Source organism: Epinephelus moara, chromosome 16 (assembly GCF_006386435.1).
Source record: "Epinephelus moara isolate mb chromosome 16, YSFRI_EMoa_1.0, whole genome shotgun sequence".
Lineage (NCBI taxonomy): Eukaryota > Metazoa > Chordata > Actinopteri > Perciformes > Serranidae > Epinephelus > Epinephelus moara.
The window spans coordinates 33,200,447-33,226,161 of record NC_065521.1 but is presented as its reverse complement, the minus strand read 5'-3'; the positions used below and the strand labels follow the sequence as shown (position 1 = coordinate 33,226,161).

General features: G+C 42.9%; 3 protein-coding genes across 4 annotated transcripts in view; 2 read left to right on the top strand and 1 right to left on the bottom strand.

The window, feature by feature from the left end:
• Positions 1-15,831, top strand: part of si:ch73-181d5.4 (uncharacterized) — a 41,261-nt gene extending 25,430 nt beyond the window's left edge. Inside the window, exons 8-17 of the mRNA XM_050065106.1 lie at positions 2,941-3,475; positions 3,942-4,101; positions 4,267-4,383; positions 4,508-4,609; positions 4,701-4,878; positions 4,991-5,612; positions 5,734-5,887; positions 6,002-6,091; positions 6,194-6,389; positions 6,921-15,831. Of these exons, the coding sequence (XP_049921063.1) occupies positions 2,941-3,475; positions 3,942-4,101; positions 4,267-4,383; positions 4,508-4,609; positions 4,701-4,878; positions 4,991-5,612; positions 5,734-5,887; positions 6,002-6,091; positions 6,194-6,389; positions 6,921-15,052 (10,286 nt within the window). The 3' untranslated portion in view covers positions 15,053-15,831. The remainder of the gene's footprint in view (positions 1-2,940; positions 3,476-3,941; positions 4,102-4,266; positions 4,384-4,507; positions 4,610-4,700; positions 4,879-4,990; positions 5,613-5,733; positions 5,888-6,001; positions 6,092-6,193; positions 6,390-6,920) is intronic.
• Positions 15,832-20,171: 4,340 nt separating this feature from the next.
• Positions 20,172-22,868, top strand: LOC126402827 (transcription factor-like 5 protein). The gene is made up of 6 exons (XM_050065133.1): positions 20,172-20,740; positions 20,841-20,991; positions 21,084-21,246; positions 21,350-21,536; positions 21,755-21,896; positions 22,347-22,868. Exons 1-6 carry the CDS (start codon positions 20,172-20,174, stop codon positions 22,470-22,472), a joined length of 1,338 nt encoding a protein of 445 aa, XP_049921090.1. The 3' UTR covers positions 22,473-22,868.
• A 454-nt stretch (positions 22,869-23,322) lies between these two features.
• The window catches only part of col9a3 (collagen, type IX, alpha 3), a 34,748-nt gene continuing 32,355 nt past the window's right edge, over positions 23,323-25,715 (bottom strand). For both annotated transcript variants that reach the window (XM_050065127.1, XM_050065128.1), the window contains 3 exons: positions 25,512-25,694; positions 24,856-24,933; positions 23,323-24,163 (listed from right to left, as the gene is read on the bottom strand). In XM_050065127.1, coding sequence (XP_049921084.1) covers positions 23,979-24,163; positions 24,856-24,933; positions 25,512-25,694 — 446 coding nt within the window. In that variant the 3' untranslated portion in view covers positions 23,323-23,978. The remainder of the gene's footprint in view (positions 24,164-24,855; positions 24,934-25,511; positions 25,695-25,715) is intronic.

The following is a 25,715-nucleotide window of genomic DNA, read 5'->3' as shown; positions in this document are numbered from 1 at the left end:
CATTCAGTAGGCTATATCTTCAGTAGCTAGCTAGCTAACCCTACACTTTTCAGGGTTTGATTTTGGTTTTGGAACAGGGAAGAAACGTATATCTTTTTCCAACCTCTCCAGGTAACGAGTATCATTAATACACGACGTGCCCCAGGCACAACATTTAGCTCCAAATCCACAAAACCAGCCTGAAAATGAAGGAATTCTAAAACGAATGCATTAGAGTCAATGAGGCACAGCTGTGTTGTTGTCTGACCCTGGTTTGAGCTGGCCAGATGCTGCGTTATGACTGACCAGTCTTTGTCCGAGTGGGACAAAGCGAAGGGTCAGGGTTAGCTGGATTCTTTGCTTTGATTTTTCGCCTTACACCAGTTCTGATCGTCCCTGAAACAGACAGCAAATCACATCTATCAGTATATTTTTTTCATATTCTTGCAGTCTTCCTCGTACAAATACAAATGATCAACTGCTGCCATATTTATCAGAAATTTGAAAGCTAAACAAACTGTTCGCCTGTGTGGATTGAATTACAGTCAGTAATAGATGAGAAATGTGCATTCACAGGACTTTAATTATCATAACTCAACATACTGGCTCTGTCTCAGTAAACCCCTATTAGATGCTCATCATTCATTTTATATCCTCCAAAATGGCACTGATGAAAAAAGTCTTACAGAACACCAGCAGAGTGTAGAAGGGCATAACTGAGCAGGTGAATGCTGTCACATCCTCACAGAGAGCTGTGCAGGAAGATTAACTTTAGTGGTGTTTCAAAACTGAAGGTCACAGGAGGAGACCAGGGATAACTGCTGGTGTGCTTTCGCAAACCAAACATTTGTGCCTTCACTGTGGATGTGTTCCTCTCTGAGATTGTTTCTTATGATGATAATGATTTCACATGCTACCCTGGAAACTCTTCACCGAGTGGTAGTCTGTCAGATCTCACCTGTAGCTTCCCTCTAAAGATTTTTGGGAAGTTTAAAGCATTTAAGTCATGCTCGTCATGATGATTGAAAAAGCACCTATAGCAAATTATATTCTTTATAATATTAGGCAGGCTAGTTTTATCAATGGAAGTGATTTAAAAGATGTTTGAAAGGTCATAACAATTGATTTAAGAAATGAAGGGAGTTTTCACACTTGGTCCTTTTCAGCCCTCTAAGTGGACTTAAAGCAGTTACTCAGTAGTTTTTCTGAAGTTCGCTTCAGGTCCACTGTGCAGTTCGCTTAACCTGTGCACTGTGAGCACAAAGTACTCCAGGTTCGCTTTGCTCTTTGCCAATGTATTCAGCCCTCTAGATCACATGCTGTTGCACTGGGACGCTTGTAAAAAACAGACCAAACCACGTCGGCCTGTAATGCTAGCAAGGACCCAGGACGACGAGTAGTTAGGTCCACAGAAGATGCTGCACGTCTCCAGAAGTGGAATGTAGAATACATCAAATGGCAGCAGTTTACAGCAGTGGTTCCCAACTGGTCCAGCCACAGGGTCCAGATTTCTCCTTAGTCATTAGTTCAAGGTCCACACAGTCTAATACAGTCAGCGTCATACTTGCATTTGGCCGTGTCATGGAGCTAGTTTGCTGTGTCTGTCAAGTAGCTGTCTGTTAGTCACTCTACAGCAGAAAACAGCACTTCATAATAAATCATCTGTGCTGGAAATTTCCTCTACTTACAAATAAAGTGGGTTTTTTTGTTTTGTTTTTTACAAACTTGATACATTTGCGAGTCCCTTGCAGTCCATTCAGAATGACCACTCTGATGAACCTTGACACCCTGATGAAGACTCTAGTCGAAACATGTTGGTTATCTATGTATTACTAAAGGATTTCTAACTACAGTCAGAGTGCCTTGGAGCATTTCTGGACTGCCTGCCTGTACTATGGACTTATACACTGAGTGAGCTGGCCAGTCTTTGTTTTTTATCTTTTAAGTCACTCTTTGCCCCATCCTTAAGAGCACCTGATCTTTTTTTTTTTTTTTTTTACAGCTAACTACACAGAGCCTTCACCCAATGCAGCACTCCCTATTTTTTCCTCCTTATTCACATATGTTTGCAGATGGAAAATATAAAATTTCTCAACTGATCATAATTCCAAACACAGAGCAACTTTACTCATCATATTTGAAATAAACATTTAACAGCAACAGAAAACATTAACTTGTATTGTCATGTAGTGTTATGCGTTAGTCCTGAGGGGTGTACCATGAAGTGAGTTCGACACAGACAGGTTTTCTTTGCCTTACAAACTGTGCCTGTAACTGTGGTTATAGATAACTGGTACCATGAAGCTGGTTATCAACTTGCTTCGTTAACCCAGGCTTTCACACACAGAGAAACAGAGCCCCATTAACATTAACTCATTTACTGTGTTGAAGGAGATTTTACAGTGGTACAAGTTTCCATCAGTCATCAGTCAGAGGTACCTTAAGTTTTACTTTGCTTTGGTTGCTAAGGTCTTTTGTGCAACGGTCTAGGGATTCCTTAAGTATAAGACCAAGACAAGGAGAAAACCATAAATACTCAAGTGAACATTTTCATTTTAGATTATAGATTGACGCTGTTTCCAAAGTAGTTTATTAGTGGAAGGCGCTTAAAAGCTGATTTCATGCTGCCACTCAGAACAAAACTAGTCCCAACCAGGTTAGATGTGCAGCACAAGTTACTATGGTGATCTAGCCAGGTTAAGAGAGAGCCATCTTTGTGACACAGAAAACTCTGGCCTTAGACTCAACATACCTCACTAACCAACTTATCTCACTTTGTGGTACACCACTCTGGTTCATTTTAGGGAAAAGCAAATATTTGTTTTTATTTATAGACAGCAGATTTGATCAGTTTTTTAACTTTCAGCTGAGTTTCATATCTTGTGAAATGTTGATTTATGTTATAGTTAATAGATAGTTCTTCATGTTCCTAAAATGCCCTGCTCTCTTTTTTTCTAACAGCTATCGAGGACAGTAAACAGGAGGAGGCTGAAACTGAGTCTGTTGCTCCTTCATCACAACCTCCAGTGGACACCTCGACAGATGCTGCTCCCTCTTCCCTGCCTATCACTGAGCCAGCCCCACCACAGAGCCACTCTCAAGAAAAAGCAAAGGAGCCAATCAGCAGTGGAGTGTCTAAGCAGCAGTCTGCAGAATCAAATTCCTCTGTTCCACCCAACCCACCAAAATCTAGTTTGTCTCCCGCTGCACAATCCCCATCCACCTCAGCTCCCAGACATCATGAAACAGGGGCCCTTATGGTCACTAAGACCACATACGTCATCCCAAAGAAGCAGCCTGGACCCCAGCCTCCGTCCAGCCATGTGTCTGCCTCAGCATCAGGCCAGAAGTCTTCCTCAGCCCCCACACTGCTGAATGAAACCAGAAATCTGCTGGTGCCGCCTGCACCCAGTGCTCCCTCCTCCAGACCCTCTCAGCCCAATAACCAGGTCAGACAGAGCATCCAGCGCTCCCTCACCAGCATCCTATTCAAAAGGTGAGTTTTACAGACTTGCATGAAAATTATATATGTACTATACTCTAAATAACTTCAAAATGGGCCCTATGAAAGGTTAAAGTCATGGGGAAAGGAGCCAAAACAATAAATGCCAGTGGCTTTAAACATTTATAAGAAGAACATGGACATGACTTTTGATAAACATGCAGTAACATACATCCTACATCATACAGGGGAAGATACACCATAAATTCACCAACATTTATTTCATTTTCAGGTTTTAATTTTTACAGTGTGTCATGACTGGATTCCCTAAAAACTAAAGAGACTCCCTTTTTCACCGGGGGCCGTACCTTATGTCCTGCTTCATACACGATAGACTCCAGGCACACATTTGGGGCTTTTGCACTTTTACCACAATTAAAATGTAAAAATGGCTTAGTATATTACAGCGGTGATGCACAGCAAGTTTGTCTACTAACTAACTGCCTTTTCATTTGTCAAGGGTGTGTGATTGTGAAGATTTGGATTTGTCTGAGAGTGAAGTTGCAAAGCTTGTCGCGAGCATTGAGATGGAGATGTTCGACATATTTCGCAACACAGACAGCAAATACATGAACAAGTACAGAACTATCATGTTCAACCTGAAAGACCCAAGAAACAAGGTTTGTCTAAAGCTAAAACCCATTTCTGTTTTGTGAACTCTGTTTTTTTTACCACACATTTGAATACTATTAGCAATATTGCAGAAATTTGTGAAGTGTTTTAGTTAAACTCATAGTTAATGACATTTTAAGTGAACTGACAGTTCAGTTATGGGTTCTCTGTAGGGCTTGTTGTATCAGGTTGTACGAGGAGAGATCAAACCCTTCAGACTGGCCAGGATGAGCCAGAAGGATATGCAGGCTATCAAAGCATCAGAGCCAAGTCCAAAAGAAACAACAGAGGTACGTGTAAGATATATTAAGCACAAAAACCAAGACAAATTCAGATATTATGCCTGACCTTGAAGGGTCATGCAGTGTTTGTGTCAGAAGTAATTATCTTCTTCCATTGCTTGTGTGTATCTAGGGTAAAGATGCAGCTCCTAAAGTGACAAGTTTGCTGCAGAAGCCGGAAGCAGTGAAGGTTGATTTGCCCAGTTTGATTCCCCAAAGACCCAGTCGAAGCACGGTGTGTACTTGCCTCATTTGCTTTCAATTGGTGGAATTTAAATTTTGTTTCTGGGTAGCTAAAGGCTGATTGTGTGTTTGTGTCTGCACAGGTTGCTCCCCAGGAACAGAAGAAAAGTCTTCCTGCTCCTGCTCTTAAGACCAGAACAAGCCAGCCAAGCCAGCCAAGCCAGGGCAACGCTCTGCCAGATATTCTTGCCTGCATGCTGAAGGACACAACATCAGAGCACAAAGCTCATCTCTTTGACCTGAAATGCAAGATATGCACAGGTGAATTAAAAAGATGTTTTACAATTGCTGTGTAATACCTTGTAGACATTCTTATCCAATGACCACCTATTATAATTTTTAGTTTTTTAAAATACATTATTTCTTCCCAAAGGCCAAATACTACCTGGAGAAGAGGAGGAACCCATGAAGAAAAAACCCAGAGTTTGTGAAACAAAAGAAAAACATGAACCCTTTTGGAAAAAGTCTGCAGGAGATGACTCCCCACTGCGGGCGCCACCTGACTCACCTGATATGGATTCTCCAACATCATCCCTAATGGATCCTACATCCCGCCTTATCATTGATGCTCCACCTTTGACCATAGTTGAATCCCCTGCTTCCCCCGTAATGGACTCCCCAGCCTCTCCTATGTTAGAGTCTCCAGCTTCCCCTGTCATGGAGTCCCCTGCGTCCCCAACTCAGGACAATTCTAAAAGTACTACACGAAAGAGAGCATACACACCAGTTGTGATTCCAGCTGTCTCAACAGTAACCATCACAAGGCGTGATCCCCGCACTGCAGCAAGCAGGTTCTCTGCTCCGTCTAGTGGCACCTCGGGTCTCAGCAACACAACTCCTAACCAATTAGTCCCTTATGCTCCTCTTAAAGACACTAGTTCTGCACTGCCCTCACCACCAGCCCCTTCACGACCACCAACGAAACCATTACCTAAATCTATCTTAATGAAGCCATCTTCCTCTGCAGATCCCAGACTCTTTGGCACATCCTCAAGGTATTTACAGAACTGTAGACTGGAATAACTGTTTCATGCTGTTTAGTTGCTATACATTCGAGCAAAATCAGCATAATGTGTGGATGTGATTGTCATCGTGCTGTTGTGTTTTGTGTTTCAGGACTGTGATCTCTGAATCCCCAGCTGATGGTGAGACTTCTCAGTTCTTGGCGAAGCAAGACATACTGTGGAAAGGCTTCCTTAACATGCTCACTGTGGCCAAGTTTGTCAGCAAGGGGTATCTGGTTTCAGGATCTGCTGAAAATCTCAAAGCGGTATGATACTACCCAATAATAATGTTTATTGTATCAAAGGATCTACCATTGTCATCAGTTGAGCTGACAAAGATATTACATTTTTTTTCTATCTTGCATCTGTGTCTTGTGTAGGACCTACCTGATACCATACAGATCGGAGGACGAATCCTGCCTGAAACAGTGTGGGACTATGTTGCCAAACTTAAGACCTCTGTTACGAAGGCAAGCAGCAGATTTAGCTTTTTTTCCATCTTGTACATTTATATTGGAAATTAGCAATATTTTATATTTTCTCTTTTTCTTTTATTTTTTGGGCTTTATTAGGAGTTATGTGTGATCCGGTTTCACCCTGCAACAGAGGAGGAAGAGGTGGCCTATGTCTCCCTGTTTTCCTATTTTAGCAGCAGAGGTCGTTTTGGTGTGGTTGCAAATGGCAGCCGTTCCATCAAGGATGTATACCTTGTCCCGCTCAGTGCAAAGGAATCCATCCCATCCATACTGCAACCTCTTGAAGGACCAGGTATGATAATTGTTTGACTACCGTTTATAGTCTTTTATGATAAATGTACGCAGTATTGGACTTTGGCAAGCGCCTATGTCAGCACCTCCAAGGCCCAGGAATAACAACTTATATTCAGGCAGCCATATCTTGCCAAGTGAATCTTTCTCCTGTTAAGGAGGTTTATGCGGTCAGAATGTGGGAGAAAGACATCTACTGAAAAAAATCTCAGTAAATCATCATTGCTCACTTCCATCTTTTTCTGATAAATTAACCCATTTTCTTCAATAAAATGTCAAAATTTGGTTATTGTGCCAATGTTATTAGCATTTTACGAAAAGACAACAAAAATATGAAGGAAAGCGTCATATGTGATATCATTTATTTACAAACAGCTGTATAATATGGGCATATTATATTCCGTTTTTACTCCATGAAACTATTTTTAGCTGACAATACACTTTACCAGAAAACTGGTAAACTGTATTGTCTGGGTGGGCTATTGTCAGTAATTTAGACTTGTTCTAATGATTTATTTTCTTTAATTCACAGGGCTTGAAAAAAACAGGCCCAATCTCCTTCTGGGTCTGGCAGTCATCCAGAAGGCAAAACGTCCAGGAAGCTTGCCTCAAGAAATTGAAGAGAAAAGACCCAAAGTTCATTTGTCCAAAGACCCTATGTGGATCCCGAAGCCCCCAGTTCTCTATGGCTCTGACAAACTGGAGATATTCCAACCTTACGACCCAGAGACTCCTGCTAGCACCACCCCTCCTGGCTCACCACCTTGCCCTGGGTCACCATCAGACTCTTCCTCTTCAGGTTCAATTACCATACCGTCTCGTTTGACTTCCATTAGAACAAACCCTCCTGTTTCTACCTCAGCTGCTGTTGCTGCCATTAAGCCCACCTCTGATAGGATCTCTGACAAAAATTCCAAAACAGCATCTAGTAATAACACACCACTGCAGACTATCTTGAAGAGTTTGTTTGGCAACAAGCAAACTGACTCTGTGGTCTCTTCTGATGGAAGTTCTACAACAGCAGTTAGTGATAAGAAGGTCCCAGTGTTTTCTCAGGTGTCAGGATCAATGGTGGATCCCATTGTACAACAGTATGGACAGAAATCAAAAGTGAAAAACATAGAACAAGAAGAAGAAGAAAATGACTTTGACCGACCATATGACCCAGAAGAAGAGTATGATCCAGCAATAGGATATGGAGTGGTTGCTCCTCAGAGCGCGAAACAAATTAAGGCAGATGGCCCTGCAGCATCAGGCTCTGTAGACGATGATGTGGCCTATGATCCAGAGGACGACACTATCTTTGCAGATATTCAAAGTGATATTGTTGTGACAAAGCCCCCTGTTCCAACTCAAACAGCAGACTCTCCATCATGCCCAATCCCAGTTTCCACCCAGACTGCAATGCCAGCTCCCACCAAGACTGTAACGCCAGCTCCCACCCCAACTCCAGCACAAACCTCTACTCCAGCTGAAGCAACGCAGAACATTCCTGCAGGCACTGTGGTTGTCTCAGCTGCAACACTAACTGAACAACAGCGGTTGCTTGAGGAGCTCAATAAGCAGATCGAGGAGCAAAAACGCCAGTTGAAGGAGCAGGAGGAGGCACTACGTCAACAGAGAGAGGCTGTGGGTATGTTTATGGCTCACTTTTCTGTTTCTGATTCACTGATGTCTCCCCCACAAAAATCTTTGCCTCCCAGTCAACTGTCAGAATCAACGGACAAGACCAGCAACCTTACAGAGAATGTAGACAATTCAAATGTAGATTCACAGACTGTTAAGCTAGAAGATAAAGCTGCCATCCCTAGATTAGAGAATGATACCGATTCTGTTGCAGAGCAAGATGAAACACAGGACAATCTTAAGGAAAGTGACAAGTATTCCTCTGCTGGAGAGATTGCAGATTCTGATGTAGCTTATGATCCTGAGGACGAATCACTTTTTAATGAAATTCAAGATGATGTATTTCAAGGAGGCAGTAAGTCTCGTGATTCATCTTTGTCTAGAACAGGGCATAGTGCCAGCCGCAAGGGCACTCAGAATTCACACCATAGCAGAAAGCGAAGGCTATCACCAAAGAAGCGGACGCATCGTGAAAGGGACAGCCATAGAAGTCCTTCAAGAAGATCCCAGCAGCGTTCTCCTTCACATTCCAGGAGACGTAGAGAAAGGGATAGACACAGAAGAAGTGAAAGGGACAGGTCAAGGCATAGAGCTAGAGATCAGTCTGAGCGCCAAGGTCGCCACCGTAAAGAGCATTCCACACGCCGTCATTCTCATGGCCATAGAAGATCCCCATCAGCTCCTAGAAAAAAAGATTCTGGGTCCCTTTCACCGAAACAGCACAGAGGACTTTCCCCTCAAGTCCTTGAGAAATCAAAACCTTTAAATGTTTTGTGTAATGTTCCAGACTCTTCAGACTCTGTTGTTGGACAAATTGTAGACAGTAACACATCATTTACGTCGATTACTATTAAAAAGGACCCGGATGGACTTCAGCTTAAAAGTAATCTTGTTGAGAGTGTTGATAAAGGCTGTTCTCCCTGTTCACATGAACTTCCTCACAATATGAAGCTTGAGACTTCAGAACCACTAAAATCCCAGGAGCCTGAGAAAACTGTAGTCAGCCATGACAACGCTGGCAGTGCTTCTTCTACTCAGGTGGATAAACCCTCTCAACAGGAAACTCTGTTTACAAGCAAATTTGAAAATACAATTCCTCTAAGAGAACTTGATCCGCCAATTCGAGATTCTCCTCAGAGCCCTGATCCAGAGCCACAGTTTGTGAAACCTAGCAGCGTAGAAAAGATTGAGACTGTTAAGACTGAGGAAATCAGAGATCCTGAGACACATACCAGTGTCTCAATGCCACTAATAAAAGTTGAAAATAATTTTCTGCCTATTGGTGGTCAAGCAACAGTGTCCACTACACTGTGGCCTATTGCTGGAGGTCCAGTATCAAACCTTAGAAATATGGATTTTAGATCTCTAAATCTGCAGGTCCCAGTTGTCAAAGATAAAGGTATGACACAGGCAGACAAGCAGATAGAAGGAGGAAGTCCAGGTTTGAAGCATCCAGTAATACAAGGTCAAGGAGGGGGGCATTCCAAGCCAGCTGCAGGTTTTCAAGGTTCAGGCCCTGAAATAAACCCAGTGACAAATTGTCCAGAACCTGGTACGAGTGATCTAGGGATTAGGAATGCAGGATCAGATATGAAAGAACTTGGACAAAGGGGACCACAGATAGATCTTAGGGAAACTGGAATAAGATTCCCAGGGTCTGACATGAGAGTCCCAGGCATGCAAGGCATAAGTCCCAACATTTGGGGTCTTGGATCACACACACAAGACCTATCTAGTATACAAGGGATGATCACAAAAGTCAAAGGTCCAGGCCCTGATATGAGACATAGTGAATCACAAATAAGAGGACAAGTACCTGTACCAATAGTTACAGATTTAGATATGGGAGGATCAGGCCTACAGAATGAGAGGAGAGATCCAGTCATGAAGAGACCTTCCCCATATAGATCTGGGCCTGAAATAAGGGGCATAAGGGAGCCTTTATCAGCTATGTATCATCCAATTCCAGAAAACCCAGATAGCAGGCCAGATGTAATGGCAATAGGGAGAGATCAATCTTTTGGGGGTCTACAGATAGAGGGTAGGGCTCAAGATATAGAAAGAGGTAGAGGTGATAAAGATAGGGGTGGAAGTCCACATGCTGGAGCTGTAAGATCTGCTATGATAGGTAGAGGTGTTAGAGATCAAAGTCCAGGTTTAAGGAGACCAGGTCCATCTTTTAGGGGCTCAGGAATAGTTCAGAGGCAATTAAGGCATGATGGCAGTCCAATTTTAGAGGAAAGGGGCCTTTTGAAAATGGGTTTTCAGGCACATGGAAGAGATGCAGACTTGAGCAGGGTGGGTGGTGGTAGAGAAAGGAGTTTAGATCCAAATGCAGCTACAGGTTCAGAGGGTAGGCTTTTAAGAGCAGATATACCATCCCCAGCAATGACAGATGAGAGGTGGGGCTTACAAAGAGGGCAAGATGTACCCATGAGAGGACCAGGGCCAAACATTAATTATGAAGGTGGCGGGTCTAACATGTCCTGCATCGGACAAGACGGTAGTGGGCCTAAAGAACAGTTCAATGAGTTACAGCCCAATATTAGGGCTGAAAGGGGGGTGCATGGCCCTGAGGTGAGACAATCAGAATTAAGAAGACCAGATATGGCAGAGAGTGGTTATATAGGGCCTGGTCAGGATGTAGGTAGTACAAGTGGCTCAGATAAAAGGGGTATTGGCATGCCAAACATTACAAATCCAGATTGGAGAGGCCCAGGACTAGGTGTTGCTGGTCCTGATATGAGGGGTCAAAATAAAAGCCTCGGCCCACATATGAGGGGTCAAAATTGGAGTGACCCGGGATTAGACATAAGAGATGATTGGAGAGGGCCAGATAGGAGAAGATCAGATCAAGTCAGAGGACAGCCATTTATACAAGATGAATGGGGAGTCCATCGGCCTGATAGGAGAAGTCCAAACATGGAGAGCCAGGGGCCTGGCAGAAGGGGTGCTGAAGATGTAGACAGACCAGGGTCTGAAATGAGTGGTTTAAACATGAAAGACCTTAGGCATGACAGGAGAGGACCGGGAGGTCCAGACTTCATGGGACCAGAGCCTGAAAGGACTGGTCCAACTATTGACAATCTAGGACCTGGCATGCGAGGACCAGGGGTTCCAGACTTTTTAGAACCAGGACTTGAAGGGAGGGGTCTAGCTATGGCCAGTCTGGGTCCTAACAGGAGAGGGCCTGGGGGTCCATATTTCAGAGGACCAGGACCTGAGAGGAAAGGTCCAGCTATGGAGGGTCATGGACCTGGCATAAGAGGACCAGGTCCAGATTTCAAGAGAGGTCCTGATGTAGTTGGTTTGGGGTCTGACAGAAGAGGACTAGGAGATAAAGATGTCTGGGGAACAGGGCCTGAAAGGAGAGGTCCAGCAATGGAGGGTCCTATGACTGACAGGAGAGGACCTGGAGGTCCAAATTTCAGTGAACCAGGGCCTGAAAGCAGAGGTTTATCTATGGAGGGTCCAGGGCTTGCTGGGAGAGGACCCGTAGGCCCAGATTTCAGAGGACCAGGACCTGAAAGGAGAGGTCCAGCCATGGAGCATTGTGGGCCTGGTGGGAGAGGACCTGGAGGTCCAGATTTCAGAGGACTTAAACCTGAGAGAAGAGGTCCAACTATGGAGGTTCCTGGGCCAGACAGAAGAGAACACGAAGGTCCAGATTTCAGGGAAACAGGACCTGAAAGAAGAGGTCCAGCCATGGAGCATTGTGGGCCTGGTGGGAGAGGACCTGGAGGTCCAGATTTCAGAGGACTTAAACCTGAGAGGAGAGGTCCAACTATGGAGGTTCCTGGGCCAGACAGTAGAGAACACGAAGGTCCAGATTTCAGGGAACCAGGGCATGAAAGGAGAGGTCCAGTTATGGATGGCCCTGGGCCTGACAGGAGAGGACCTGGAGGTCCAGATTTCAGAGGACCAGGGCCTGAAATGATGCATTCATCTATGGAGCATCCTGAAAGGGGAGGTCTGGCTATGGATGCTCCAGGACCTGACAGGAGAGGACCTGGAGGCCCAGATTTCAGGGGACCGCGGCCTGAGAGGAGAAGTTTATCTATGGAGCATCCTGAAAGGCGAGGTCCAGCTATGGAGGGTCCTGGGCCTGATAGGAGAGGACCTGGAGGCCCGGATTTCAGGGGACCAGGACCTGAGAGGAGAAGTTTATCTATGGAGCGTCCTGAAAGGAGACGTCCAGCTATGGAGGGTCCTGTGCCTGAAAGGAGAGGACCTGGCGATTTAGATTTCAGGGGACCAGGGCCTGAAAGGAGAGGTCCAGCTATGGAGGACCCTGGTCCTGAAAGGAGAGGTCCAGTCATGGAGGGTTCTGGGCCTGATAGGAGAGGATCTGGAGGTCCAGATTTCAGGGGACCTGGGCCTGAAAGCCAAGGCTTATTTATGGAGGGTCCTTGGCCTGACAGTAGAGGACCTGGAGGTCCAGATTTTAGAGGACCAGGGCCTGAGAGGAGAAATGTATCTATGGGGCGTCCTGAAAGGAGAGGTCCAGCTATGGAGGCTCCAGGATCTGACAGAAGAGGATCAGGAGGTCCGGACTTCAGTGGGGCAGGTCCTGATATGGACAGTCAAGAGCCTGATAGAAGAGGACCGAGAGGTCTAGAATTTCAGAGACCGGGGCCTGAAAGTAGAGGTCTAGCTACGGATGGTAGAGGGCATTATAGAAGAGGACCAGGAGGTCCAGATTTAAGTGGGCCTGGGTGTGAAAGGAGAGGTCCCTTTATGGAGGGTCAAGGTCTTGACAGAAGAGGACCAGAAAATCAAAACACTGGACCCGGTTCTGACAGGATAGGACCATATATGAGGGGTCCTGGGCCTGACTTCACAGGACTGGGGCCTGAAAGAAATGGTCCAGAAGGTCTAGGCCCTCACAATAGAGGACAGGAGGGACCACACTTTAGGGGTCCTGGGCCAGAAAGTGAACATCCAAATATTGAGGGCCCAGGGCCTGACAGGAGAGTTCCAGACATCTGGGGACCAAGGCCAGAAATACCAGGTCCCAATATGGAGAGTTCAGGACCCAACAGGAGAGTGCCAGGAGGTCCAGATATGAGAAGGCCAAATTTGGGCCCAAACAGAGAAGGCCCAGGGCCTGACAGGAGAGGTCTAGAAGGTCCAAATTTCAGAGGACCTATGTCAGAAAGAATACCTCCAGATGTGGCAGGCCCAGAGTTTGATAGGAGAGGTCCACACTTCAAAGGAGTGAGGCCTGAAAGAACTGATATGGAGGGTCCAGGGCCTGATAGGAAACGTCCAAGAGGTCCAGATTTTAGAGGACCAGGTTGTGAAAGTAGAGATCCAGACATTGAGGGCCCAGGGCCTGATAGACAAGAACCAGGAGGCTCGGGCTTCAGGGAGCCCGGGCCTGAAAGGATAGGACCAGATATGGAGGGCCCAGAACAAGATTGGAGAAGATCAGGTGGCCCAGACTTTAGAGGCCCAGGCTTTAGGCAGACATGTCCAAATACAGAAGGTTCAAGACATAGAAGAGATGGCTGGGGAGATACTGACTTTAGTGGGTCAGAACCTATCCAAATTAACCCAGATCCAGAGGGCCAAGGACCTGATAGAATAGGTAGAAACTTGAGGGGTTCAAGGCGTATGAGGGGAAACAGAGGCCCAGGGCCAGATAGGCGCAGTCTAAATCGGGGAGACAGATGGAAAGGGCCAGACTTCAGGGGCTCTGGACCTGATAGAAGAGGCACAGACACAGAGGAGCAGTGGTCAGATGGAAGAGGTCCTGATATCGAGTCTGTAGGAAATGGAAGAGAATGTTCAGATGGTGACTGGAAAAGACATGGCAGCAGGGGTCCAGGGCCCATCCAAGAAGATCCAGGTGACCAGGTTCAAGAACACAGTAGACATGGTCCTCATAGGGAATGGAGAGGCCCTGAAAGTAGGGGACCAAGGGCCATACAGGAAAGATCAGATATGCAATTTCCAGGGCATTTGAGAGGTCCAGGAGATGAGTGGAGTGGACCTGGTTTCAGGGGTCGGGGGCCTGTCCAGGATGACCCAGATATGGTATGCCCTGGCCCCATAAGGGAAAGACCTGGAAATGAATGGAGAGATTCTGATAGACCATTTTTCAGTGGGGAAAATGATCCAGGCAACAGGAGACACGGCCATGATAGAAGAGGTCCAGGAATGAGAGAACCAGGATCAGATATGAGAAGGGGTCCAGATATGGGGAATGACCGGAGGCAGGCTGATTTTAGAGGTAATATAAGAGGGCCAAACATGGAAGGACCAGGGGCTCATAGAGAAGCTCCAGACTTGATGAATTCGTATACAAACAGGAGAGGATTTGAGATAGAAGGTCCTGATAGAAGAGGCCCAAGAGGTCCAGATTTAAGACGATCAGGGCCTGAACACAGAAATAATGAGGGCCCAGGGTTTGATAGAAGAGGTCCAGGCATGATTGGTTCAGGGTTAGACTCAAGGGGGTCTGAGCCAGCCTTGAATGATGACATGCAAGGGTTAGATGTGAGGAGCCCAAGGTGTGATAGCAGAGGGTCAGACATGACAGCATCATCCCATTTCAATAGCCCTCATGAAGTTACCAGATTCCAGGGCCCACGTGATCCACATTCTGCACCACACAATAGACCCCCAGGTCCAGCTCGTAACAGCAGAGAAAACTCATGCCCCCGTTTTGACAATAAACAAAATCAGCCAGCTGTAAAGCCCCAGAGACACAGAGCTGGCTTACTTCCCACTCCAACAGAAGGTCTCATACGCTTCCCAAATCGTATAATGAACAATCCTGATGTCTTCAGTCCGAAACGAAAACAAATAGGTCACCCAACAGACAGGGAGTGGAGTAGAGATAGACCAGTGAGTCGGGAAAGAGAACTGGTCAAAGAGCAAAGACAGGAGCAGGAAAAAAGTCCTGCTAGTAAAATTAGCAACCCTGTAGATGCAAGCAAAAAGGCTGGAAAAGGAAAAAAGGAAGTGGACAATAAAATTGATAAACAGGGTGCATGTGTAGAAACTAAAACCACTCAAAGCACGGAACAGTGATGGAAATAAAAGCAATGTCCAGCTAAGTTTGACACAGGATAAAAAACATGACGTGTGCACCCTTCAGAACAGTAAGGCTGTTGGATTATAAAGGTTTAGTATCAAAGAGATACTATAGCATAACACACATTGAATGTATTTTTCTTAAGGAGAGTGGTTGTCCATGTCTTACTGAGATTTCAACAAGACCTACAGGCAAAGCCAGTGTGAAAGATCAGACATTGTAGCTTGATATGGAAATGCTCAGAGGTATATTACATTCTAGTTTGTCTTGTATTCAAAGTAGATACATTTATTTTTGTTATATGCCTAAATGCCTCTTAAATCTAATCCATCACTTGTAAATTTAACTTGATGTGCAATTTTAGTTGGAAATAGTTAGAAATGTTTTGTACAGAAAAGGTTCAGTTTTTTGTTTCTTTGTTTTTTAACATAGCCATAGTGTAAGTACAGTAGCCTTGATCTGGCTGTTATGTTCTTCTGCTGATAAAAAAGGCTTGTTTCATTGACCTTTTAGAATCCAAGAAGTCAATAAAATGACATACACTTTTTTTTTTACATTTGTATTCAGTCTGATTTTGTCATCATTATTTGGAATTGATTGAATGCTTTGTGAGTGGTGCCCAAATCTGTTTCTTTAAAAAGCGAATCCCCTGTTACAGCACAGAGCCAGGGCTGTTCTGTTTGTGGTAATATATTATGGCTTATCTTTTTAAAGATACAATTAAAAAGTCGTCATCTGTAGAGGTTGATGGCATATTTTCCATTTTGCCAGAGAGACTGGTCTCTTCAGAAGCAACATCTAATAAAGGTTTAACAGTACAACTTGATTGTATCACTGCTTGGTGCAAGGAGAGAACCTCCAGTTGGAGATGAATATAGACATAAAAAGCTTCTTTCTTATTATTTTTAAGTTATACATGTGATTAATATGCCCAGTGATTGAAGATTATTGCAGATCTTCAAAGTAGAGTTATCACCATGTACGGATACTGTATTAATAAGTCAATTAAAAACATTACTAAAGTAAAAGTACAGTAAGGAAAACCCTTACAAGCACAATGAACTCTCAAAAGTCAACATGCAGAGAAAAAGTCCATGCCAGTGTTACTGTTGGATTGTTAACACTAAAGTATTCATGTGCACATATAATTTTATTGTTATGGTTGGTCAAGTTGGAGATAATTTTTTACTATATTTGGTAGGTTTGTATTTGGTAGGTAATTTATCAAAATTCCTAATGTTTTATACAATTATATTTTGTATGTAAAATGTTATTCTGCATATTAACTATAGCAGCTGTAGTTGTAAAAAATACAACTATAGTAGCTATAGTTGTAAAAATATAAAGTAGTAAATATGTAGAAATATGTATACTCTAGAACAACAGTATTTGAGTAAATGTACTTGTTACATTCAGTCAATGAATGTTTTAATTTGAATGGTCATTGTAAGACACAAAAAAAGAAAATTTATTGTTATAAGAGACTTTATACCATTAGTGCGTTTGAGAAATGATGAGTCTGTTGAGTTTAACCGAAACGTGGTAATTCACACATAACAAACACTACCTTTTAATAAGTTTTCAGGTTTTTTAAGGGCTCTTGTTGTGACAAGCAGGTGGGGATGGACATTTTTAGCAAGAGAGAGGGAAGGAAGAAAAAGTACTTGGAAAAACATCTATGCTAATAAAGGATTTTGAATCTGTAGCAATATTATATCACCCTGCACAGCCACCTGCAAAGCTCATGTTTTACCAGAGGGGGGCGACAGCACTCAGATGAATTTTCAGTCCTTCAGGCGTCCCAGCATCCACCAGTGAGTTGACATTTATCTAGTTTTGGCAGGTGGTGGAGTGTAACAAGTACATTGACTTAAGTACTGTACTTGTAATTTTAAAATACTCTATAATATTATATGACTTAAAATTTCTACTCCATATAAGAGTAGAATATTATACTTTGGATTCCACTACATTAATCTGACAGCTGTAGTTACTGGTAACTTTAAGACACTATGAAATACAAAATGCACAAAATTAATCAATTTTTTTGTTTTTTTTTCACATTGTGTCTTGAGTGGATTAGTACAAAGTATTTTGTTGAGGAGCACTTTTTGCAGATTATTTGTGCTCCTGTAAATAGTAGCCCAGTAGGCCTACTATTCAGAAGGTTCTGCAGGTTGTTGGGATACTTTCAAAGATAATTTTATGCATGATATCTCAGCTTCCCCAACACTGATGATGAATAAATATAATCTGAGGCATTAACTGTGACGGTCACAGAGTGTAACGACATCCAGAAGTTGGACATCAACATCAGTTACCACTGGCGGCCATTCATCCATCAAGAGTTGGCATTCAAGTAAGTTGACTACTCAAGATGACTCATAGAGCTAAATAACTGCAGCTTACAGAGTTCAACTCTTATAAATTGGATGACTTATGAACTGATAATTGAAAATGTTTATTATTATCTAAAGGTTTTAAGAGGCAAGGTATTACCTAACGTTAACAATTTATTTTCAGCTGTATTAAATTATTTGTGGTGGAGGAAAGGTCATATATTTTCCCTTGTGGGATACTTTGAGTCTAATATTTAGGGTGTCGTTCTTCCCACTATACATTCAGACAACACCACAAAATGGCAAACTTACTATATAGTGGGTAGTGAGTGAATCAGGACACAGCCTCAAGGAAAAGTATGCATAGCTTTCAAGGCAAAAAATCTTAAGATAACCTCCTGAGACCCTGTGTCCTCATATGAGGACATCACATTTTGGGTTTACTTCACCTTACATTTCATTCTACTTAACTTAGACCTATTGTCCTCGTTTGTGAACACTTTTTTGTGCAATCTAGTAATAGTAGAAGCACAACACACAAATCCATATAAAAACAAGGTGGCAGCCGTCTTTGCCAAGTCAGTCTGCAGCCGGTCCAGATGCAAAAGTGGACAAGGTCCAAAATCTGATCAGTTTTTATGGTTGAAACGTGTTTATTTTACTGTTGACCTGTTTGGCGACATTAGAGCTTTATTATCATCTCATTTGAGGACACTGGGACTTAATTAGGCCTACTAAAGACAATGTTTAGTTTTTTATAGCCTACTTATTGGGTCCCACTGATTCCAATTTGCTAGGTATAATTAAAAATGCATACCAAACAATGGGTCTCAGGAGGATAAGAAATAAAAGTAAAAAAAAGTCCTACCCCAGCCACCCCCCTCCTCTGACAAGTAGAGGACAGTCCCTTATGTTTGACCTGTTAACAAGTGGCCACTTTGCAATAAACTCAGTTGAGTGCCTTTTTTTTTTAATTTTCTGCTGGCATTATAATTTTGTATCACATTTATATCATCAAAGAAGTTTCCTCAACACTGGTAATAAATTAAAACACTCCGAGGTTTCAGCTGTGATGGTCACAGAGTGTAACGACGTCCGGCAGTTTGACACTATCGTCAGTTCCCACCGGCGGCCATTCATCGATCAACCGTTGGCATTGAAGTAAGTTGAATTATTAAAAATACGACCCATAGAGGGAGCTGAATAATAAATCCACTAAGTAAGAACCAAGCCCTTATATAATGGATGAGTTATGAACTGATAATTTTATATTAGCTACCGTTTTAAAGGGTCGAGGTTTTAATTAGATGTTAACTTTAGCATCTGCTAACGTATTAAAATGTACCAAGCTATCCTAAAGCTCCTCGTTAGCTAACGTAAAGTAACGAGCTAACTTTTGTAATTAGCTACTGGTGACTTTGTCCACGACTGACAGCTGCCCTGGAGTTGTGGATAAGTTTTTTAATGTTAGTATTTTCAGTGTTCATTTGTTTAGGCTAACCCGAAGGACTATTTCGTCCATTTTAATAACCTTAATACGAGTGGACAAGTTAGCTTACAGCAAGGTGTCTATAAAGAAGGTAAAGCCATAGGGCAGCACAGCGCCCTGTCCAGGAGAGGCTGCTGAGCAGGGCCATGATCTGTTTGGAGATCAATAACAAGGAAAATAAACGTATTTACCCCAAAAAATGTAAATACACAAAATGTAATTTGAGTTTTTTTTAATTTGGTGAAGGGATTTTTCAGTCAAAGTTGAAACAACAAAGATATGATGGGTTAAAGTGTGGTTTGAAGTGACACCAAAGTCATGACCCTTCTTTCTTTTTACTTTCCTTGGCCTACCAGACACACCAGTTAGTTGAAGTCAGTTAACATGGACTAGCTACACTATTAGGTACACCTGATCAACTGCTTGTTAATGCAAATAGCTAATCAGCCAATCATGTGGCAGCAACTCAATGTATTCAGGCATGTAGACATGGCCAAGACAACCTGCTGAAGTTCAGACTGAGCATCAGAATGGGGAAGAAAGGTGATTTAAGTGAATTTGAACATGGTTGTTGGTGCCAGATGGGCTGGTCTGAGTATTTCAGAAACTGCTGATCTACTGGGATTTTCACACACAACCATCTCTAGGGTTTACAGAGGATGGTCCCAAAAAGAGAAAATATCCAGTGAGCATTTGATGCCAGAGGTCAGAGGAGAATGATCAGACTGGTTCAAGATGATAGAAAGGCAACAGTAACTCAAATAACCACTCGCTACAACCAAGGTCTGCAGAAAACCATCTCTGAACCAACAACACGTAGAACCTTGAAGCAGATGGGCTACAGCAGCTGAAGACCACACCGGGTGCCACTCCTGTCAGCAAACAACAGGAAACTGAGGCTACAATTTGCACAAGCTCGCCAAAATTTGACAATAGAAGATTGGAAAATTGTTGCCTGGTCTGATGAGTCTCGATTTCTGCTGCAAAATTCAGATGGTGGGGTCAGAATTTGACACTATATCTCAATCCAATAGACCACCTTTAGGATGAGGTGGAACAGGAGATTTGTGTCATGTCAATATGGACCCAAATCTCTGAGGAACGTTTCCAGCACCTTGTTGTATCTATGACACAAAGAAAAAAGGCAGTTCTGAAGGCAAAAGGGGGTCCAACCCAGTACTAGTAAGGTGTACCTAATAAAGTGGCCATTGAGTGTATATAGCCTGTTCTGGTGTAAATGTAATGTCATATTTTTTTTTCCTGATCTCCATCATATCTAGAGTGAAGATGTCATCCTCTCCCCCAGCTTGTAAAACCCTCCATGTATCACCTCTGTCCAGAGAACACACCTGTGACCCTGTTGGGGTGATTCTGAGCCATGGTGGATGCTTCACACACGAACATGGGCAGATGTTGGGACCAGAGGTCAGTCTGATGGAGATGTCAGAAACTGATTATACACACCTTCAGCACCTTATGCAGGCACACATGGAGGCATACATTGCCCCTCCAGATTTGCCAGATGCCAGATCTCAGCCGGCTACAGTGATGGTTAAAGATGCCACAGTGATTTCCCCCTGCATGTCCACTCAAGCTATTGACCTATCAGCTTCAACTGATGATCACTGTCTGGTGACGCCAGGAGAAAAGACTCCAGCTTCTTATGGAGAGGTCCCAGGTTTTGTGCTGGCCAGAGTCGAAGATGTAGACAGCCCGACTGAAGCACATGCCCACAGCAAGACATCTTCAGAGAAGCGATCCATATCGGCTGCTAGAGTTTGCTTGGAGAAAAGGTTTAACACCATGTGTGCTAACACACCAAGACAGCAAGATACTCATTCTGCAGTTCTCAGGAAGTAAGTGTCACTTATATAGTGTATTTCTATTTGTTAGTAAATATGGGCCCTGATTCTCATTTTATAGAATATGCAACATCTTTCTGTTGCTGTGTTTCAGCTTTTTGACAATACTTCAGCAGTCTGCAGAGACTGAGGCAGTCATACACCCTCAGCTGCAGACATGGATGAGAACTGAGAGAGCCAATGTTGAGGTTTCCAGCCCATTTATAGGGAGTGTATTTAACCCAGTCACCAACATGTGTGAACAAGTACGGTGAAACATAAATCAAAATGCACTTTCTTACAGCTTTATAGGAGCCACAGGCAGAATTAATCCCTTTTCTTCCTGTTTTGACCTCAGGTTATTGGCCATATTCCTCACATGATTGAACCTAACAAGCATCAGGGTTTAATCATCCCCAAGAGTATCTCATTTAATTTCCATCCAGAGAGGGTTGTTGTAAAAGCTCACTACACAAGTGACAGCAGTTCATCAGAGGAGCAGCAGCTGGTGAACATAGAAAGTAATAATCAATCATTTAAACCAAATGCTATTTCAGACGTTGTAGTTTTTGTGTTGCTGTTTGTGTCTTAACTTAGTCTTATACACTCTCATGGTTTTCATAGATGATGTGGCGACCCCCACGACCCCCAGGAAGCATGATAGCACCCACAGCTTTCAGCATATCGAGGCTGCTTCAGCTGCCCCAGATTCTGCTGGAGAATCAGGGAACAACACCAGGAAAAGAGCTCGACCTCATATGACGTTTATCCAACGGAGGGAGAGACACAACACTAAGGAGAGGGAACGCAGGTGAGCAGCCGGTTGAAGGCGTCTCTGCAACCTCTACAATTTGTGGCATGGTCTTATGGAATACTCTATTAATGTACTTAAACACATTTTAAAAATTCATTTTAAAATGAAGGTACTTAGGAAACGCTGGGGCATGACACTTTAGAAACTAAACAGAGCTGCAGGCCAATACATTTTGAAAGGCACTGATTATAAACATTTGTATTGTTTTTGCACAGGAAGAGGATTCGTTCTTACTGTGATGAGCTGAACGCGCTGGTGCCATTCTGTGAGTCGAATACAGACAAAGTCACCACCCTGCAGTGGACCACCACCTTCCTCAGATACATCAATAAAAAGTATGGAGACGACCTCAAAGAGGTGAGTTTACACTGAGTTAATACATTGATTGATGTGAAGTAGTTTGTCTGGATAATCCTGCAACTGTGAATTATTTGAGACTTGAATCATCTGAGACTTCAAACCTGGGGCTGGAAGATAAGAGTTAATTACGTTGCCTCCTGCTGCCTGACTAATAAGTAGTGCAGCTGACTTTATATGACTTTTATTATTCAGAGAGTTCATATCGAATTCATCTTACTTTTACAATATAAAATCATTTAAACTTTATTATTTTACTTTGATGGATTATCTAGTGTTGCAAAGAAAGACATGGCAGCAAATGAAATAGTCCACCACATTATGCTGACTGTGTGCAACACCACCACCTCCTGGAGTCAAACAGAATAGCAGTCTGAAGGACAGACTGAAAATAACACAGCACTGCTCCTATCTGTCATTCACCACAATAATTTGCTATTCTCCCTGCAGGAGTTTCAGCAGGCATTCACTGATGGGAAAGGACACTTTCTTAAATCCAGCTCTTCTTCAGGCCACGACCCAATCCACGGGGAGATGGACGAGACACTGATCATTCCTCTCGCGGTAGAGCAATAACCCTCTCACTACTTAATCTGATCAGCCAGCCAGATATGTGAGTACATTTCTATTTAACATTTAACCTTGGGTTGTCCCAGGAGATCTGGCTGTGGGTTAGGTCGTAACATTTTAATTGACAAAAAGTGTCCTTTCGAGAGGAGCTTTGCTTCCGTCTTACTACATTACAATGAATTATAAAGTTTCCAGCCTCAGACCACGTGATGCTCAAACATGGCTGTGTTTTATCAACTGCAGAGTCATACACAGGTGGTGCTGTTTCCCTTTGAAAACAGCTGGTATGGTGCTCCATGCTATCATACAATTAGCATATTTTAATTACATGTGCTCCTTTTATATGATTCAAATTTAATTTTCATTGAATGTTAAAAATTCTCTACTTTTTTTAAGCAGTGTTCAGTTTTTGTGTACACATGAGTGTTTTGCATGAAAATAAGTGTTGCTACTTTTTGGATTATTGGGATTACTTCACTCCCATGGTGTTACGCATGTATTAGAAGTACAGACCTGTTGGTTTGATATGTAGAGAGGAGTAATGTTTTACTGAAAAGTGGCTTTATTTGTTCTTTCTTACAACATGTCGCTGTAGCATCTTACTGTACATACAACAGTCACCCACAAATAATAAATAGTATTTAAGGTCATGTATATTTAATAGTTACAGCACCGGTAGTACATAGTGGATGTAGTCATTGTAGATTAAAAAAGAAAAAAAATTTACTTCGCTCCCAAGATTCTTAGATTTATTTTACAATGTCTGTTTTATGCATCCACAAGTTTTATTTTCTTTTATTCTCAAATCTAGAGAATCAACTTCACATGTAATAAAAAACAAAAACAAAGAAGCTGTAAAAAAAAAAAAAAACTATCAAAAGTTTTAAATTTTTTGCATTAATCTACACAATTTCTGGGCACCTGGGTATTTGTGTTTTTTATTCCTTTTACAACACATACACAGCTCCTCTGTCGCCTATCTCCATATTTTACACTGTAAGCTTGTATGTTGAGGTAACACCTGTGATTTACATCAGTGGGCCACGATACATGCACATTCACTTCAGACACACTCACTGTTGATTCAAGAGCGTCGTCTGCCAGAAGGATGTTAACCAGGGAAATGGGGGCATGGAAACAACATGTACAAAGTTTTTATACACAAAAGACTCATCATTCATTTTCCAGTTGTTTGTAAGTCAAGTCTTGTTATCTGATACTGTAGTATTTTTGGAGCAATGCGGTTGTTCTCTCGGACACTTCGGTGCCTCTGTCCACTTTTATTTCTGGATGTTATCTTGAAGTTTCAGTCTCTCAGTTGCTCTGGTATTGTCACTCCTCGGGTGTTCCTCTCACAATATCACACCTGTTTGATGTTACTCTTCCCATCTGGTGATACATGTATTTAAATAAAGAGGACATTTTGTGATCACTCTTCTTTCATTCCTTCCTTCCCTCACTTATCACCCTTCCTCCTCGGGGTGGATGGTGTCAGCTTGCGGGAAGTCATGTTTAATGGTTTTTGGGGTTGGTGGACTTTCCAGCGGCCGCTGCTCCCTGGCAGGCTGATGTGTCACAGATTCCAGGAGGTCCCTGGTGCCCAGTCCTACCTACCCTGCCTGACTCTCCAGGCTCACCTGGATCTCCTGGAGATCCATCGCGCCCATCTTTGACAATTCCAGGAACTCCAGGAAGACCTGTGGACAGCATACAGGGAATGAGCCAGAGACAAAGTACTGCTGTTCTTATAACAGAATGTCATGTTAACAGTAGAAAATATTTCCTACAGTGAAGTTGCACAATGAATCTATCAGTTTTGTATCAAATATAACTTGCTGTGGGACAGTCAGATAATGTTATGGTAATTTGATGTTAATGCCGATAGTACATATGATACCACAATAGACTTTTCTCATGTTCATATCGTCACATTTTGACTTGCCATAGCTGGAAAAGCACATTTGTAGCTACAGTGAAAACCACACACAGTGATCACATTACATTATTTGCTTATAGTAATCTAAATGGTCATGTCATTATTATACAAATACCATTTAGGTGGTGATCTGCATGAGAAACGGGGAAAAAGAAAAAAAATGGTTTTAACAATCAGCTGCTTAAAGAGATAAATTTGACCTGGACAGACGTGATCGCTGTAAAAGGTTTCCACTGCATTTACATTAATGATGGCTCCATTCCAAATGTGCCAGTAAACCATTCAGGTATGTGTGCACTGGCATACCTGAATGGAATCCAGCTAATATTAATCTTATCAAAATGTCTGCCATGAGTTAAGTCTATATGTACAATATAGTAATTTTAAAACTGGTAGTAAACAACTCTCTAGCTTCTATCCTCTAACTTGGGTGTTCTGCATAAGGCCGCATACCTTGGTATCCTTGGTCTCCAATGGGCCCATCAATAGCTTTGCCAAGGGATCCCTTGTCACCTTGTTCACCAACATCACCTGTTGTAAAGACAGAACATTTAAATCAATGGTGGAAAGGAATTAAGTCCACTTACTCAGGTATTTAAGTTCACTTGAGTATGATTTCCTTTCTCAACGTATCAGATGATTTCATTACAGAAACTGTTAACAGCCCAAAGAGGTGGAGTTCCCCCCCCCCAAAAAAAAGCAAAGACGAAAGAAAACTCCAAAAATGAATGTAAATTTGTACAGCCCAAATTTTCCTTTCCGGTAATCATCTCATGACTACCCGAATACTAGGTTGAGAACCACTGGACAGAACTAACTGTGTTTATGTTAGATACTTTAAACTAGCAATGTACTGCTTACATTGCTAGTTTAAAATGTCGGTCACAGGGGCCAGTTTTGGTTGGTGGTTCGGTCTGACTACCATCTCAGGGTTATCAGTATTTCCGGACTTTGGAATGAGACTCAACAATCAACTAAGTAATGGAGTACTACTTCCAGCACATATTTTGATAATTACATGATGTCATTGTACAACTGACAAGGCACTGATCAACATATTTTTGTGCTCCTGTTGATAGATCAAAACAGACTGATTGTAATTTTCATACCTCTGGGACCAGGGTCTCCGAGTTCTCCTGGCAGGCCTCTGTACCCTGGTGGTCCGCGGGGACCTGGATGCCCAATAGAGCCAGCAACTCCTGGCTTTCCTGAAGACCCAGGAGGGCCAGGGCGGCCCACCATTCCAGGGGCCAGGGGTCTTCGTAGGTTAGCAGCCAGCTGTGCGATCTGATCTGCGTGATAGAAAACATCAG

Excerpts from the sequence above, each read along its gene's own strand:
- LOC126402827 (XM_050065133.1), top strand. The coding sequence starts at position 20,172 with ATGTCATCCTCTCCCCCAGCTTGTAAAACCCTCCATGTATCACCTCTG. Across the intron at positions 20,741-20,840 it reads CATTCTGCAGTTCTCAGGAA|CTTTTTGACAATACTTCAGC; the intron begins GTAAGTGTCACT and ends GCTGTGTTTCAG. Across the intron at positions 21,537-21,754 it reads ACTAAGGAGAGGGAACGCAG|GAAGAGGATTCGTTCTTACT; the intron begins GTGAGCAGCCGG and ends GTTTTTGCACAG.